Source organism: Littorina saxatilis, linkage group LG10, assembly GCF_037325665.1.
Source record: "Littorina saxatilis isolate snail1 linkage group LG10, US_GU_Lsax_2.0, whole genome shotgun sequence".
Classification (NCBI taxonomy): Eukaryota; Metazoa; Mollusca; class Gastropoda; order Littorinimorpha; family Littorinidae; genus Littorina; species Littorina saxatilis.
In genome coordinates this window covers 19,300,451-19,313,072 of record NC_090254.1, presented here as the reverse complement: position 1 = coordinate 19,313,072, position 12,622 = coordinate 19,300,451, and the positions used below count along the sequence as shown (strand labels likewise).

Here is a 12,622-nt window from a genome sequence, read left to right as displayed (position 1 = left end):
AAAAAAAAAAAAAGTGATTGCCTACCTACCTACCCTATTTTTTATGGCTATGTTACCGTAACCACACCTATTTTTTTTTTTGGCCTTAGAGACATATATACAGACACAGAAACAGACAGAGACAGACAAAAACATAGCTCAAAGATCTATCTGGATGCACAGTATAACAACAAAAGGCTATGACTAATGTTTGTATACTCACTCTTGATACATATGGGCTTAATGTCTAGCGGGGTGGCAACATGTGATCGGCCAACACCATACAGTTTCGGCCGAAGACATCTTCCAGGTTCCATCCGAAAGGTGTTCGCGTCTGGATTTTTATCACCGCTGACGTTCTTGGAAACGAAATCGCCGAGACTAACTTCTTCGGGCAGACCATCAGTTTGAATGAAACCGTCGACGATGGCCACTCTCTTTGTGTTCTTTGTGCCAACGGTTGTCCTTGGAAACACGTCCTGGGAATCGGTGCCTGTACCTATTGTCAGTTCTGTCAATTGAAGAAAATCAAAACAAATCACGCAAGGATTCCTTGACTTCCTTGACTAGCACGTATCGGTTGTTTCAATGGATTTTTGTGCGTTAGGCAGAAAGCAGATGCATTTCTGTAAAATAACTTTCTACCGAAATTGAAACAATACCTTGATCTTTGAGAGCTGAAACGGTTCTCGGCCCCACATAGCCTAAGGCCAAAAAAAAAATTGTCTGTTTCTGGTCACCCGACCGACCCTAAATTTCGGCGCCGACCCTAAACTTTTTTTTTCCAAACTCAAATTGTTTTTTTTGGTTGTTTTTTTGTGGTAAAGGACAGGGTGAGAAAATGAACAACAAAAACGTGTGAAAACGAAAGTCCGCTGACGATTTGTAAATGTGTTGAGTGTCTTGTCTCTATGTATAGTGAATCCAGTCTCTTTGCGCGATTTTTAAAGTTAGTTTTATTGGTCTACATTTGGGGTAAAAAAAAAAATTAAAAAATTTTTTTTTTAAAAAATCCCGACCTACCGACCCTATTTTTTTTAGCCATGTTACCAGAAACAGACAACTTTTTTTGGCCAAATTAGAAATAGGTTGAAGGGACGTTAAAATCCAACTACCAACTCTACCGTAGCTTCTGATATGCTTGTTGTCATCCTTCTTTTCTTTGTTATTTTTAGGCAAAATCTGTATGTACTCCCAATTCGCAGTACAACCTTCAAGTTGACCTGATTTGATATAGCAAAAAGCTAATTGAAAACACCATGGACTAAGAGAAGAAGATGATTCATGAAAGGGAAAAGTGGTATGCAGAAGAGATACCCACATGAGGGAAAAACAAGAGAAAAACTTCACAATATACCGTAATATTCGACAGCATTCTCCCCTTCCTGGTCAATGTCCAAGTCAAACTCCAGCTTTTCGGTATTCTCCATGACACTAATCTCTACGTCACCAACCGTCACTGACGTCACGTTTGGCAGACTCAGCATCACAGCAGACACGTCAGGAGGGCTGGTCAAGACCGTAAAGTTGACCCATGTTTGCGACAGCAAGTCTGCTTCATTCATTACTTCGACGGTGGCAAAGTACATACTCAGTTCTTGTAAGCAAGGAGCAATGTTGGAAAAGACTAAACTGTGCTGAGTTCTGTTGACAAGAACCTTCTTCGCGATGTCATCAAGGCCAGGCTTGGTACCGAGGCTTATCCAACCTTCCTTAACGTCGGAAATGTCTTCGGTCACCTCCCACGTCACACCCACGGTATGGTTGTTGCCGAGGTACTCTATGACTAGATCCTTGGAAAGCTCTGGATCGAAGCAGCGAATGTTGTCAAATATGGCTGGCGACGAGTCCACGACGAACCCCGAAGATTTCACGTTTGCCTGAAGACCACTATGGTCGACCACGCGTACATCCAGATAGTAGGTCCCCACTTGGAAAGCATCAAGCTCTTCTTCCAAAGTCATGCCAGAATTGTTTCTCATTTGTGAAAAGTTGCGGAAAACTTCATCGCCAGGTAGAAGCTGGAGCTTATCCAAAGTCAGGGGAAGGACTGTGAAGTCTTCGGACAGTGTGTTATCTTGACAGGAGGAGCAAATGTTGCCACAGTCCTGCAAGCATGGGAGGCAGAATGTTTTCAGCAGCCTATGAGGAACAACGTTCGCTGTTTCGTTATAGATGTCTGACACTCCGACCCAGATTTCTTTTATGCCGCTGACAGAGTCATGAAAAGGCGATCCGTAAGAGCAAAAAGGTTTTTCCGATACCGGTATCGACAGAGATTGAATCAGCGTGACTGCTCTAAACGGCGTGAAAGGATCTGAGACAGGAGGAACGTAACCGTCGACATTCCAGGTGTAAGCTCTTAAAGAGAAAGGCCCCGGGAAAGACAGGCCGCTGATCAAAGACTGTACGATTCCGTTGACTGAAACTGCTACCTCCCAAAGTGGGTTTCCAGCTTCTGCTCTCTTCGTCAAACGGAGGCAATAGTCTGCTGGGTTGGTGGTGGGATCGAAATCTAAAGCAATCCATTCTTGTCTCAGCTCAAGAAAGTCCTCTGCCCAGAGCAACAGCTTTAACCTGCCCTCGTTTTCCATGAAAGTCAAACCCACTCCGTAGTCACTCTCTGCATTCAATGGCTTCTCTCCAGAAGTGTGGTTCCTGTCATCAAGGCATAAGTGCAGGGAGGAGTCACATGGCAAGGCGTTGTTTCCAGGCACCATTCCGTTCTGTTTGAGGAAAGGAGGGTGAACAGATGGCGATGCCAAAGCGAGTCCAGTCACAATATGATCTCCAGTAGCGGGTCGCAGTCGAAATTTGTAGTCACCTTCTCTCCACGGTATCGCTGTGAACTGCACGCCTCCTTTTTCTACCGTTGTGAGATGTGAATCGTGCTGTACAATTACGTACAGTCCAGAATCATCGAAACCTATGCACTCCTTTGAGAAATTTCCTTCAAGACTCAGCCAGTTGTGTCTTGGCTCCTCGCTCAAAAGGTCGACCTGAGAAGAGCATTCAGCAAGGGAGTAGACGGATTTCAACGCAATGACACTCTTAATAGTCTCCGTCTGGTTCTGAAACACTCTGTCGGCTTTTCTCCAGTCAGCTCCTAGTTTCACCCTCCCAGGACTCGGAGGAGACATGTCCAGCAACATAGGTTTACTGGTGGCTCTGGTCTTTAATCCTGCACCGTTCGTCACCACAGTGTGGAGAAAGTACACAATCCCTTCCTTCATGTCCAGATTTCTCATCACTATCCGAGTTTCGTTCGTGGCACTTGCTGTTTTCAGTACCTTGCTGTTGGAGTTGCCTTTCAAGACACACTCTTGGCTAGACAGTAGCTGGATGTCAACACTGTACAGTCCGCTTTCTGGGTCTGGGAACTCATCCAGGTCGATGAACACGGTGTGTGTCGAGTGAAGAAAGATTACAGTTTCTCTATTGACACCATCAGCGCTGATGTTACCGTGTTCTGGAGGTGTTGTGTCGACGACGATGGGTTTGCTGACTGCAAAAGCGCAACGTCCCATTTTGTCCACAGCGACAACAGTCACGTAATAGTCTTGCCCGTGCTCTAAGAACACCTGTTCAACCTCCATCATTGACTCTGCCTTCACAACCTTCAAGGGAAATACGTCAAAGAGGATGTCGGCCTGATGAAAAATGTCAAAGCATTCGAGTTTGGAATTTTCCCAAGGAGGACGTTCACAACTGATACCAGCATGGTAGTGTGTGATGATAAAGTCTGAATCAAAGCCTGTCCAGGAGAATCTGATGGCACTTGTACTGCTTTGAAACCCTGAAGCTTCCACAACTCCCGCAAAGATTTCGCCACTGAATCCTACTCCAATGCCATCTGAGGAGCTTTCTGCGTAGCTTCCAGAAGCGCTGTAAGCCCGTACAGTCACGAAATACGTTTGAGTTTTCGCCGTCAAGTTCAGGGCGAAGAAAGTAATACCTGTCGCGAGACCAACATTCTCAAAGGCGTGGACGTCCACTCTGGTTTGTGAGAACCCTCGGTCAGTGCCAACGGCTGCTTCGTATCTGACGATTCGGTCTGACAGCAGGGGAGAAGCCGCATTGCCAAACTCGTCCCAGTTTGCCGAGATCCTGTCCGTGGCTTCCTGGTAGTCCTGGTCGTTGTCAAGCAGCCCGTCCCTCACTGTGGCTGTGTCCGGACGCTGAACAAAGACAGTCACTCCATCAGAAAAAACAGTGACAGTTCTGTTGAGTGCATCTCGAATTCTGATGACGTTCAAATAGGTCCTGAAACCTTCAAGCTTCAGCGAATCATTGTAGAACCTGTTGCCGTTGCCTGGTATGGGTTTGAATGGGGGCAAGGTCTTCGCTCCAAGTTCCTGCACGGACCACTCGGCACTTAGCACCAGACAGGGGTCAGAGTAACGCCAGCTCCCTTGAAGTACGTGAAGGTCAGACTGACCATCCGTGTCCATCTCGCCTGGTCCGTCAATTACCTGAAATATTTGGTCAGATCGCGTTAAGAAGTAATATATTCGACCTGATGCCAGATATGTACATGTCGGTGACATTAGTCAATTCAAACTGAAAGTTGTGTTATTACAGATGACTACAAAAACTATATATATTTACTTTATTGAAGGCACAGTAAGCCTCCCGTAAACCATCACAGAGCTCCCCGAGCGTCTAAATACAGTACAAGCATACTTCCATTTGAACGCTCACCGAACGGGAACATCCTGGCTGCTTTCTGTCGAGCGTGAGACATTTTCAAAGAATTTATTTTCGTAGACTTGTTCGTTAACAACAACGGCGCCTCGTTTTTGCGCTAGACCTAACTTTTAAAATCTAAATAATAAATTGACAGCTTGTTACACAAACATTCTTTAATCATAAAAGAATTCGTTTTTCATCAAGACAAGATCAGAACAATTCAAAGTTGTGAAAGTTTTAAAAAAAAGAAAAGCCCGGAAGCAGGGTCACGCAAGGGTCGTAGCAGACGAAGGTTTATCAGTGCAAATCGCCGTTCCTCTCAACAGTCAAAAGCCATCGCTAGAGTTCTTGTGAACCACAGCCGTTGTTTCGTGCATAAAAAACGTGCTATTGTAGATAAGCTCACATCGAGTCGCATTCATGACTAACTGACGACTGCATTGTGAAAAAGGAAAACTGGATCACACGGGTTCACGATGGCTCAGGGGTAAGATAAACCACGCAAAAATAAATTCTTTGAAAATTGTTCGCTCTTTACGGAGGGCACCTAGGATGTTCTCAATTGGTGAGTGTTTAAATGAAAGGGTGTTTGTACTGTGTGTAAAAGCCTGACCGTATCTGTGATGGTTTACGGGAGGCTTACTCTGCCTTTAACTACAACGCCTTACACATTACAAACATGAAAGATAAGATAAAGTGTATTTACTCGCGATGACATATTGTACGTTTAGCATTTTCAAACATATATGACAAGTGAAATCTGTTTTTTGTGGGTTTTTTCTCACATTTTTGTTTGTTTAGTTGTCTCTCTGTGTATTGCGTACTTGTTTCAACATGTGGTATTTTAAGAATTGAAGCACTGCTCCTCCAAACTCTATATCTTACCTCCAAACGTGGTTCAGGGCTTATGACAACACTCTCTGACGTTGCAGTGACGTAGAGACCTACGTCATTGGTAACCCTGGCCGTGACGTAGACTGTAGAGCCTTCTGTCAAACGAAGTGCCCCCATAGCATAGACACCGTTGAGGATAGCATACTGACGAAATGGCTTCACGTCAGAGCGGCCTTTAGAAGTTCCCAATGCGAGCTCAACTCTGAAAATTAGGTGTGATGGATACAATTAAGAGGTATTTGTGATAGGTGAGCAGCTACAGAGTTGGGACTGCGCCTTCCTCTTTGTAAGATCAAAACAGTCTTACATAGTTTACATGAATCTGGAGAAAAAACCGTGCACAAAACAAGCTGAATCTGATTACCTATCTGAACAATCAGAAAAACAAGATCAACACACAGTGTCTATAATGACCCACTTTCCCCCACCAAAGTGGCAAAGAACAATACCATTAGCGTTAACCTCAAGTACTGTTTACATTTAACTTAAAAATGTTTGGTAAATCAAACTTCACATCTTACCTGGCAATATCAGACTCGTCGTCGATAATTCCTCTGATCAGTACCTCCATATAGTCGACGCTTGTTTGGCACACCTGCTCTATGTCATGGTAGTCCCGTCCTCGTGACGTCACTATCGATACGGATGTCACGGTAGGAGGGGTGACGTCATGCTTAACTGTGACAAACAATTCCGAGGACAGCAAAGCAGCATTGGTGGCTTGGATAATGACGTACAACTCTGTGATGTCAGAGGATCTTAGTACGTCCTCGGTGTCGTAGCTCCACTGTCGACTGTGTACAGGAACTGAGGTTAGGTTGACAAGATCTGGTACTGACGATCCACTGCCGACACCAATGTGTATCGCGGTGAGCGGGCTTTGTGATTCTTCAACGGTATTCCAAGTGCACGAGATCAATGACGTAATGATTGAAATCACGTCAGTGCAGCTGACTTTGACAACTGATGGAGGAGAGATGTCGAGAACGAAAGATGGGAAAGGAAAAGTTACTTCATTGCCGGCGTGGTCTTCCACTGACAGCTCTGGGAAAACAGTGGCACCTTGTTTGTCGATGGAAGGAAGGTTTAAGTTATTAGAAACTGCCGTAACGTTATGGACTTCCAAGGCTGAATCCACACTCTCCATCACAAGCTGAGCATTCTGGACTCCACTCATATCCTCTGCTGCCCACGACACCTTCAGTTTTCCACCTTGGGATTGGTAGACAACGTCGTTTGGAGTCACTTGGTGGATGCCGTCGTAAATGCTGACGCTTGGAGGTGATGTATCAACAACGAATCCGTTTGACGAGGACACGATGTACTCTTCGTGGCACTTGGGACCGGTCTTGGCCCTGACACTGCTGAAGTATTTCTGACCCTCCACCTGCGTAACATGTACCTGAGCAAAGCCTCGGCCTACTTTGTTCACGACAAGACCGGAGGCTGAATAAGGAATGACGTCTGTGGCAAATGGGGATGATCCTACGCCCCACTCGTAGCCAACAATGCCGCATGCTTCGCTGCTAAAGCCAGAGAAAGTCATGGCCACTGAAGCTGTGTCGTAGGAAAAATCTGCATCTTCTTTCCGCCTTCCGTCCAAAACAACACCAGCGATGTTTCCTTTCACAACGAAGAAAGGTTTGGACGTTGCTATCTTTGATTCCATGCCGGCTCCGTTCACGACCACAAGGTAAACCTGGTATCGAGATTGTTCTCCTTCGGAGCTTACGTTCAGACCCTTGTCGGTGAAGAAAGTTGTGAAGGGCAATGATCCATCGACAGTTTGAACATCGCCTGAAGATAAGCAGTCAGACTCTCCCAAAACCCCAATACAGAGAAGGGATGATTTAATGCCACTTTGCGCGTCGTGGGGAGACCAAGTGACCCACAGTTGCTCTCCCAGCACGTGTTCCACCTCCATATCTGGGCTGACGAACTCTTCTTCTTCCAATGGAGCCAGTTTAATCTGTTGAAAAATTAAAACCCATTGCTAACAGTTTTTGTTTCTTTCTTTTCAGATGAACAGCTGAAACAAACAACAAAACAAATAAACTGTAGATGAGCTCCTTACAATGATGAGAAGTCTCTTGCATCCGGGTACCCACTAGATGAACACAGCGCATACATTCCAGAGTTTGGTAGGCTCACAATTGAATAACCAAAAAATGATTGAATCAATTTAGCATATCATTACAACGACCACTTGATTGCAAACTAGTTTCGACATGCATTTATTGCTGAGCTCACGTGTGTTTAAAAAAAATGAGGGAACCAAAGTCATTGGACAACAAAGTTGTTTGCTTTTGGTGTGGTTTCTCTAAAAAATAGTCTTACTTATCTTGACTGACCTTCAAAATCGCGGGTGGCGTCGTATCTACGATGACAGGGAAAGACACTTCAGAAGCGGAAAGCTTTGCTCTATTTATAGCCGTGACTTTGACATGGTATGCAGCTCCATTCAGCAGCCGCATATTTTGCAGGTGCAGATCTTGTGGCGGTGATGGTATTGTGTCTGGATAGGTGACGTGGTACGCTGTCAACTCTGGCCACATTCTTGATTTTACGCCCTAGAGCAAACATTAATAAGATGGTGAAAACGAAAAAAAAATTCAAACTTTCGACTCATGTCATGCCTTCATTACAGATACCAGTGCGAGACTCTTAATTGCTCTTACTTGCAGAACTCACAGACCATGGCATAAAGTTAGACTATTTTGTTCCCGTTCTATCCTTTGCTCTTTTTGCGGAGTACAATTACAGGTCTGATTCAAACGATGCATCCACCTCATTTTCATATCTTATCAATCAGTGAAAACTTTCTAAGTCTTTGGTGAATTTATAATTTACTGAGATCTTTCAAATGTTTGTTTTTTTAATGACTGGAAGTTATTTTTCATGGACGATCTACTCACGCCTACGTAAGCCAAAAAAAGGTGTCCTGTCATTCTGAAATGGCCAGCAAACTAACTTTCAAATAAATGGGATATAAGTTGATATTGTTCAAAATTAAGAAAATCTTCCAGGAGACTAGGTATAGCTCTGACTTTTTCAAGTTCTGCTAGATGATTTTCTAACCCTGAATGCTTTAAAAGGAGTAAAACCATCAGGAAATCATTTCTCAAATAAGGAAATTCTGATTTCCCGATGGAAACTTTTATCCCTGCTTACATGGAAAGACTGCCAGATAGCACAGCGGTACAGCTCTACTCCAGATTCTGGGTCGAAGAAGTTCCAGACAAAGTGCAGCTCGTCATCCATCTGCTGAAAACGGGTTCTGTTGGCCGTACCAATGTCCAGTAGCTCTGGGGGCGTGTGGTCCACAAGCATCCCGTCTGTGGACAGTGTCACGCTGCCTTCTGCCCTGCAAGTGCCGCACAATAAAACAAAGTTAAAATTCGAACTGATATTGCAAATATAAGTAGCTATGCGTCAACGAAGAGAAGGGCTGAGCCTGGGTGAGTGAGTTTTAGTAATGCAATAACGGGCCAATCGGTAGACAGTTTTCTTGTGCAAATAGCGTTCAGTGTCTGTTATTTGCGTATAGTCAGATGTTTTTCACCGCGGCACCATACTAACTTGTCAATTATTCATTGGAACAAGATAAAAGTATCAGAAGGAGTTCATTTTTCAGTTCAAACCACGTTTCCCTGATGAAAAATAACAGGGGTGACAAGATATTTTTTTACCTTTGCCACAAACAGTGTTGTTCCCATGTTGCTCTAATTTTGCTACAAACTCTCCTACAAAAGTCGAATTATCATGCAGAATCAAATCCATGAATACCTGTTGTTTGACTGCAAATCCACATACACAATGTCGCCATGCCGAAGTGTAAAGGAATGGTCAGTGAACTGTTCACTTGCAGGTCCTATATCTTCAATTGTCTTTCTCACTTCGTCGTTGACAAATACAGAAATGTTGTAGTCTGCCAGGCCACTCTCCGGATCGTAGAAGTCAGCCCATGATGTTATGATGGTCGCGGTCTCTGACGTAAAGTTGACGTCATTCGAGACGTTGCCGCCGTCAGCCACAATACCAGGAACAGGTGGTGTGATGTCAACGAGAACTGAAAACATTCACAGAATTATGTAAATGCGTCAACGTCTTCTTTTGGAAAGTTATGGGCGGAGAAGTGAAGGATATTACGGAGGTCATAGATCAGTTAACTGCTACTAAGGGTGAAAGTCACTTGTTCATTTCAACGCTTCTTGTTATACCGGGTGCCAGGAGACTAGCTCCGCACTACCCTCACTGAGCGCTATTGTCTTTATATACAACACAGCGCTTACTTTCCTTTCGTATTGGATCTCCTCTTTAGCGAAGCACCAAAGCGAGCAAAACATATCGTACAAAAAAATAATTTAAAAAACAAGAATGGTGGGTAATTGGAACGTGTATTATTGACAAAACAAAACAAAACAAAACAAAACAAAACAAAACGTTTACTGGTACGTCGACCCACAGGACTTTGAAGCAGACAGACAGACAGACACTTATGGAAGAGATAATGAACTTATCTCAAAATCGTGTGGCTACTCGCTTGCAAAATGCGATATCGTAAAAAAGAAAGTCAGTTCAATGACACATCACACATTAAAACTTCAATGACACATAACACATTTTGGGGCGGGGATATAGCTCAGTTGGTAGCGCGCTGGATTTGTATTCAGTTGGCCGCTGTCAGCGTGAGTTCGATCCCAGGTTCGGCGGAAATTTATTTCACAGAGTCAACTTTGTGTGCAGACTCTCTTCGGTGTCCGAACCTCCCCCCGTGTACACTACATTGGGTGTGCACGTTTGAGAAAAGGGTCTTTCCTGGCAAAATTGCTTAGGCACAGTTAATAATTGTCTACCTATACCCGTGTGACTTGGAATAATAGGCCGTGAAAGGTAAATATGCGCCGAAATGGCTGCAATCTACTGGCCGTATAAAATTTCATCTCACACGGCATTACTGCAGAGCGCCTAGAACTGTACCCACGAAATATGCGCGATATAAGACTCATTGATTGATTGATTGATTTAAAGCACGCAGGGTCTTTTCTTCATGAGGACACCCTACGTTCAAGCCTGTATTTTAACCTGCAATGTTATCTTCACTATGCCATGGTGCCTACCTCCATCAGACGAAGTGTTGCAGGATTTCTGGTTGAGCGCCTTGTTGTAGGCCAGCACCGTTGAGAAGTAGGTGACGTTGTGTTCGAGCGGCACGTCAACGCAGGCCATCTTGGTATAACTGCTGAAGTTCTGCCACGCCACCACATCGTCTTTGCCAGCCGTCAGTCCTATTGCCCAGTAGTAGCTGCAAGTAGAATTACAAAACGGCCAGTAAGGTTGTGAGGAAATTAATCCAGTACATCCCTTACATAGTTCATTAAAGGTACAGTTCTTCGATCACTTCCAACCTACCAAGGCTTTTACGTGAAACAGACCATCCTTCAACAAGTGGCTCTTTAAGAAACTAATTCATAAAACATTTATACTCTTTACAAATAACCGTCGATGTTTGAAATAAGTCCAAGGTGGAGGGATGGCCTTTTCCCATGTAAAAGCCTTACCAGACCTGATTCTGATGACCCGAGATAGTGAATTGAAATTTTCCCACAGGAAAGTCTTTGCAATTTTAAAATGGCATAACATTCTGTGATATTCAGTTTGAATGTTCAAACTAAAATGTCAAACTATACATGTTTATGTTGTTGTTTTCTAGTTTATTTAATTGTCCTTCAGTCTGTTATTCGATATTGCTTGTTTTTGTAAAGTGAGCGGATCTTAAAGCTTCATGAAAGGTGTCATGACATTCAAAGTGACCTCTTTTCTTTTCAAGTACAAATACCAATTAATTTTCAGGAAAACAGTGGCCATTATCTCGAAATTGCTCTGATCCAGCTTAATCTTATACTTAACGAAGCATCAAATGTTATGTAAGTTCTGTCTTTCGAAAATGCTAATTGTACTGTGCTTCATTTCACAGTAAAGCAATTTTTCTTTGTTTTAGTCCATAAACGCTCTGAATCATACTTTCCTACACACACCCTCCATTAAAACTTGATCAACTCAGTTTGACGAAACTCAGGGTTGGCTCTCCGTTTGTCTTTTTACGGTTGTTGTTTTATGGTTGTTTCTTTGTGGGTGGGTTTTTGATGTTGTATTCTTTCTTCTTTTTTCGTGTATTTACTGGTGATCAAGAAAAAAGGAAAAATCCCTCTTAACTCGCTTTGCCTACACATGCAGCTGATGTTAGTTATTATAACGAAGACACTACATGGTTCCATCGAAATTAGCTGAGTGTCATTACCATTCTGGATCTGTGGAGTGCAATATCCTACCTTTCGATGTAGGAGTCTGGGTCATGAAAGTCGACCCACTGTGCGCATATCTTTGTGTCATTTTTTTGACAGCAGATATCCTGACCCAATTTTTCTCCGTCTAGCACGTGACCTGCTATAGGGGGCGTGCTGTCCAGTAGAATGGGAGTCTCACCCGCGCCATATGCAAAAAGGTCCACTGCCACAATGAGAATGATTCATTCACAGAGAGACAGAGATAGAGAGAAAGAGAGACAGAGAGAAAGAAAGAGATAGAAAGAGAATGAGAGACAGAGAAATAAAGGAGTGATTGATTTGTAAACGACAGTTTATTACTTTTATACGTAAGGCTTGATTACATGCACGGTAAGAACTTTTAATATGACTTGGTGAGTTATTTCCTCCATTATTAGAGCTACTTTGCTGATGCTGCACAATATGTGTTTTGGGTAATTGATGTGTCATTTTCGTGGAACTTGCTTGTTACTTTTTCGTCATGGTTGTTTCATTTTCTGGTGAGTTCATTACATTTAGTCAAGTTTTGACTAATTTTTTTAACATCGAGGGGGGAATCGAGACGAGGGTCGTGGTGTATGTGTGTGTGTGTGTGTGTGTGTGTGTGTGTGTGTGTGTGCGTGCGTGTAGAGCGATTCAGACCAAACTACTGGACCGATCTTTATGAAATTTGACATGAGAGTTCCTGGGTATGATATCCCCATACTTTTTTTTCATTTTTTTGATAAATGTCT

At 43.5% G+C, this 12,622-nt stretch overlaps 1 protein-coding gene across 1 annotated transcript in view; it reads right to left on the bottom strand.

The window, feature by feature from the left end:
• The window catches only part of LOC138979052 (uncharacterized), a 93,753-nt gene that overhangs the window by 15,337 nt on the left and 65,794 nt on the right, over positions 1 to 12,622 (bottom strand). Inside the window, exons 35-43 of the mRNA XM_070351862.1 lie at positions 11,895 to 12,072; positions 10,683 to 10,867; positions 9,349 to 9,631; positions 8,734 to 8,926; positions 7,914 to 8,132; positions 6,084 to 7,531; positions 5,554 to 5,773; positions 1,337 to 4,451; positions 203 to 490 (exon numbers count right to left, since the gene is read on the bottom strand). Of these exons, the coding sequence (XP_070207963.1) occupies positions 203 to 490; positions 1,337 to 4,451; positions 5,554 to 5,773; positions 6,084 to 7,531; positions 7,914 to 8,132; positions 8,734 to 8,926; positions 9,349 to 9,631; positions 10,683 to 10,867; positions 11,895 to 12,072 (6,129 nt within the window). The remainder of the gene's footprint in view (positions 1 to 202; positions 491 to 1,336; positions 4,452 to 5,553; positions 5,774 to 6,083; positions 7,532 to 7,913; positions 8,133 to 8,733; positions 8,927 to 9,348; positions 9,632 to 10,682; positions 10,868 to 11,894; positions 12,073 to 12,622) is intronic.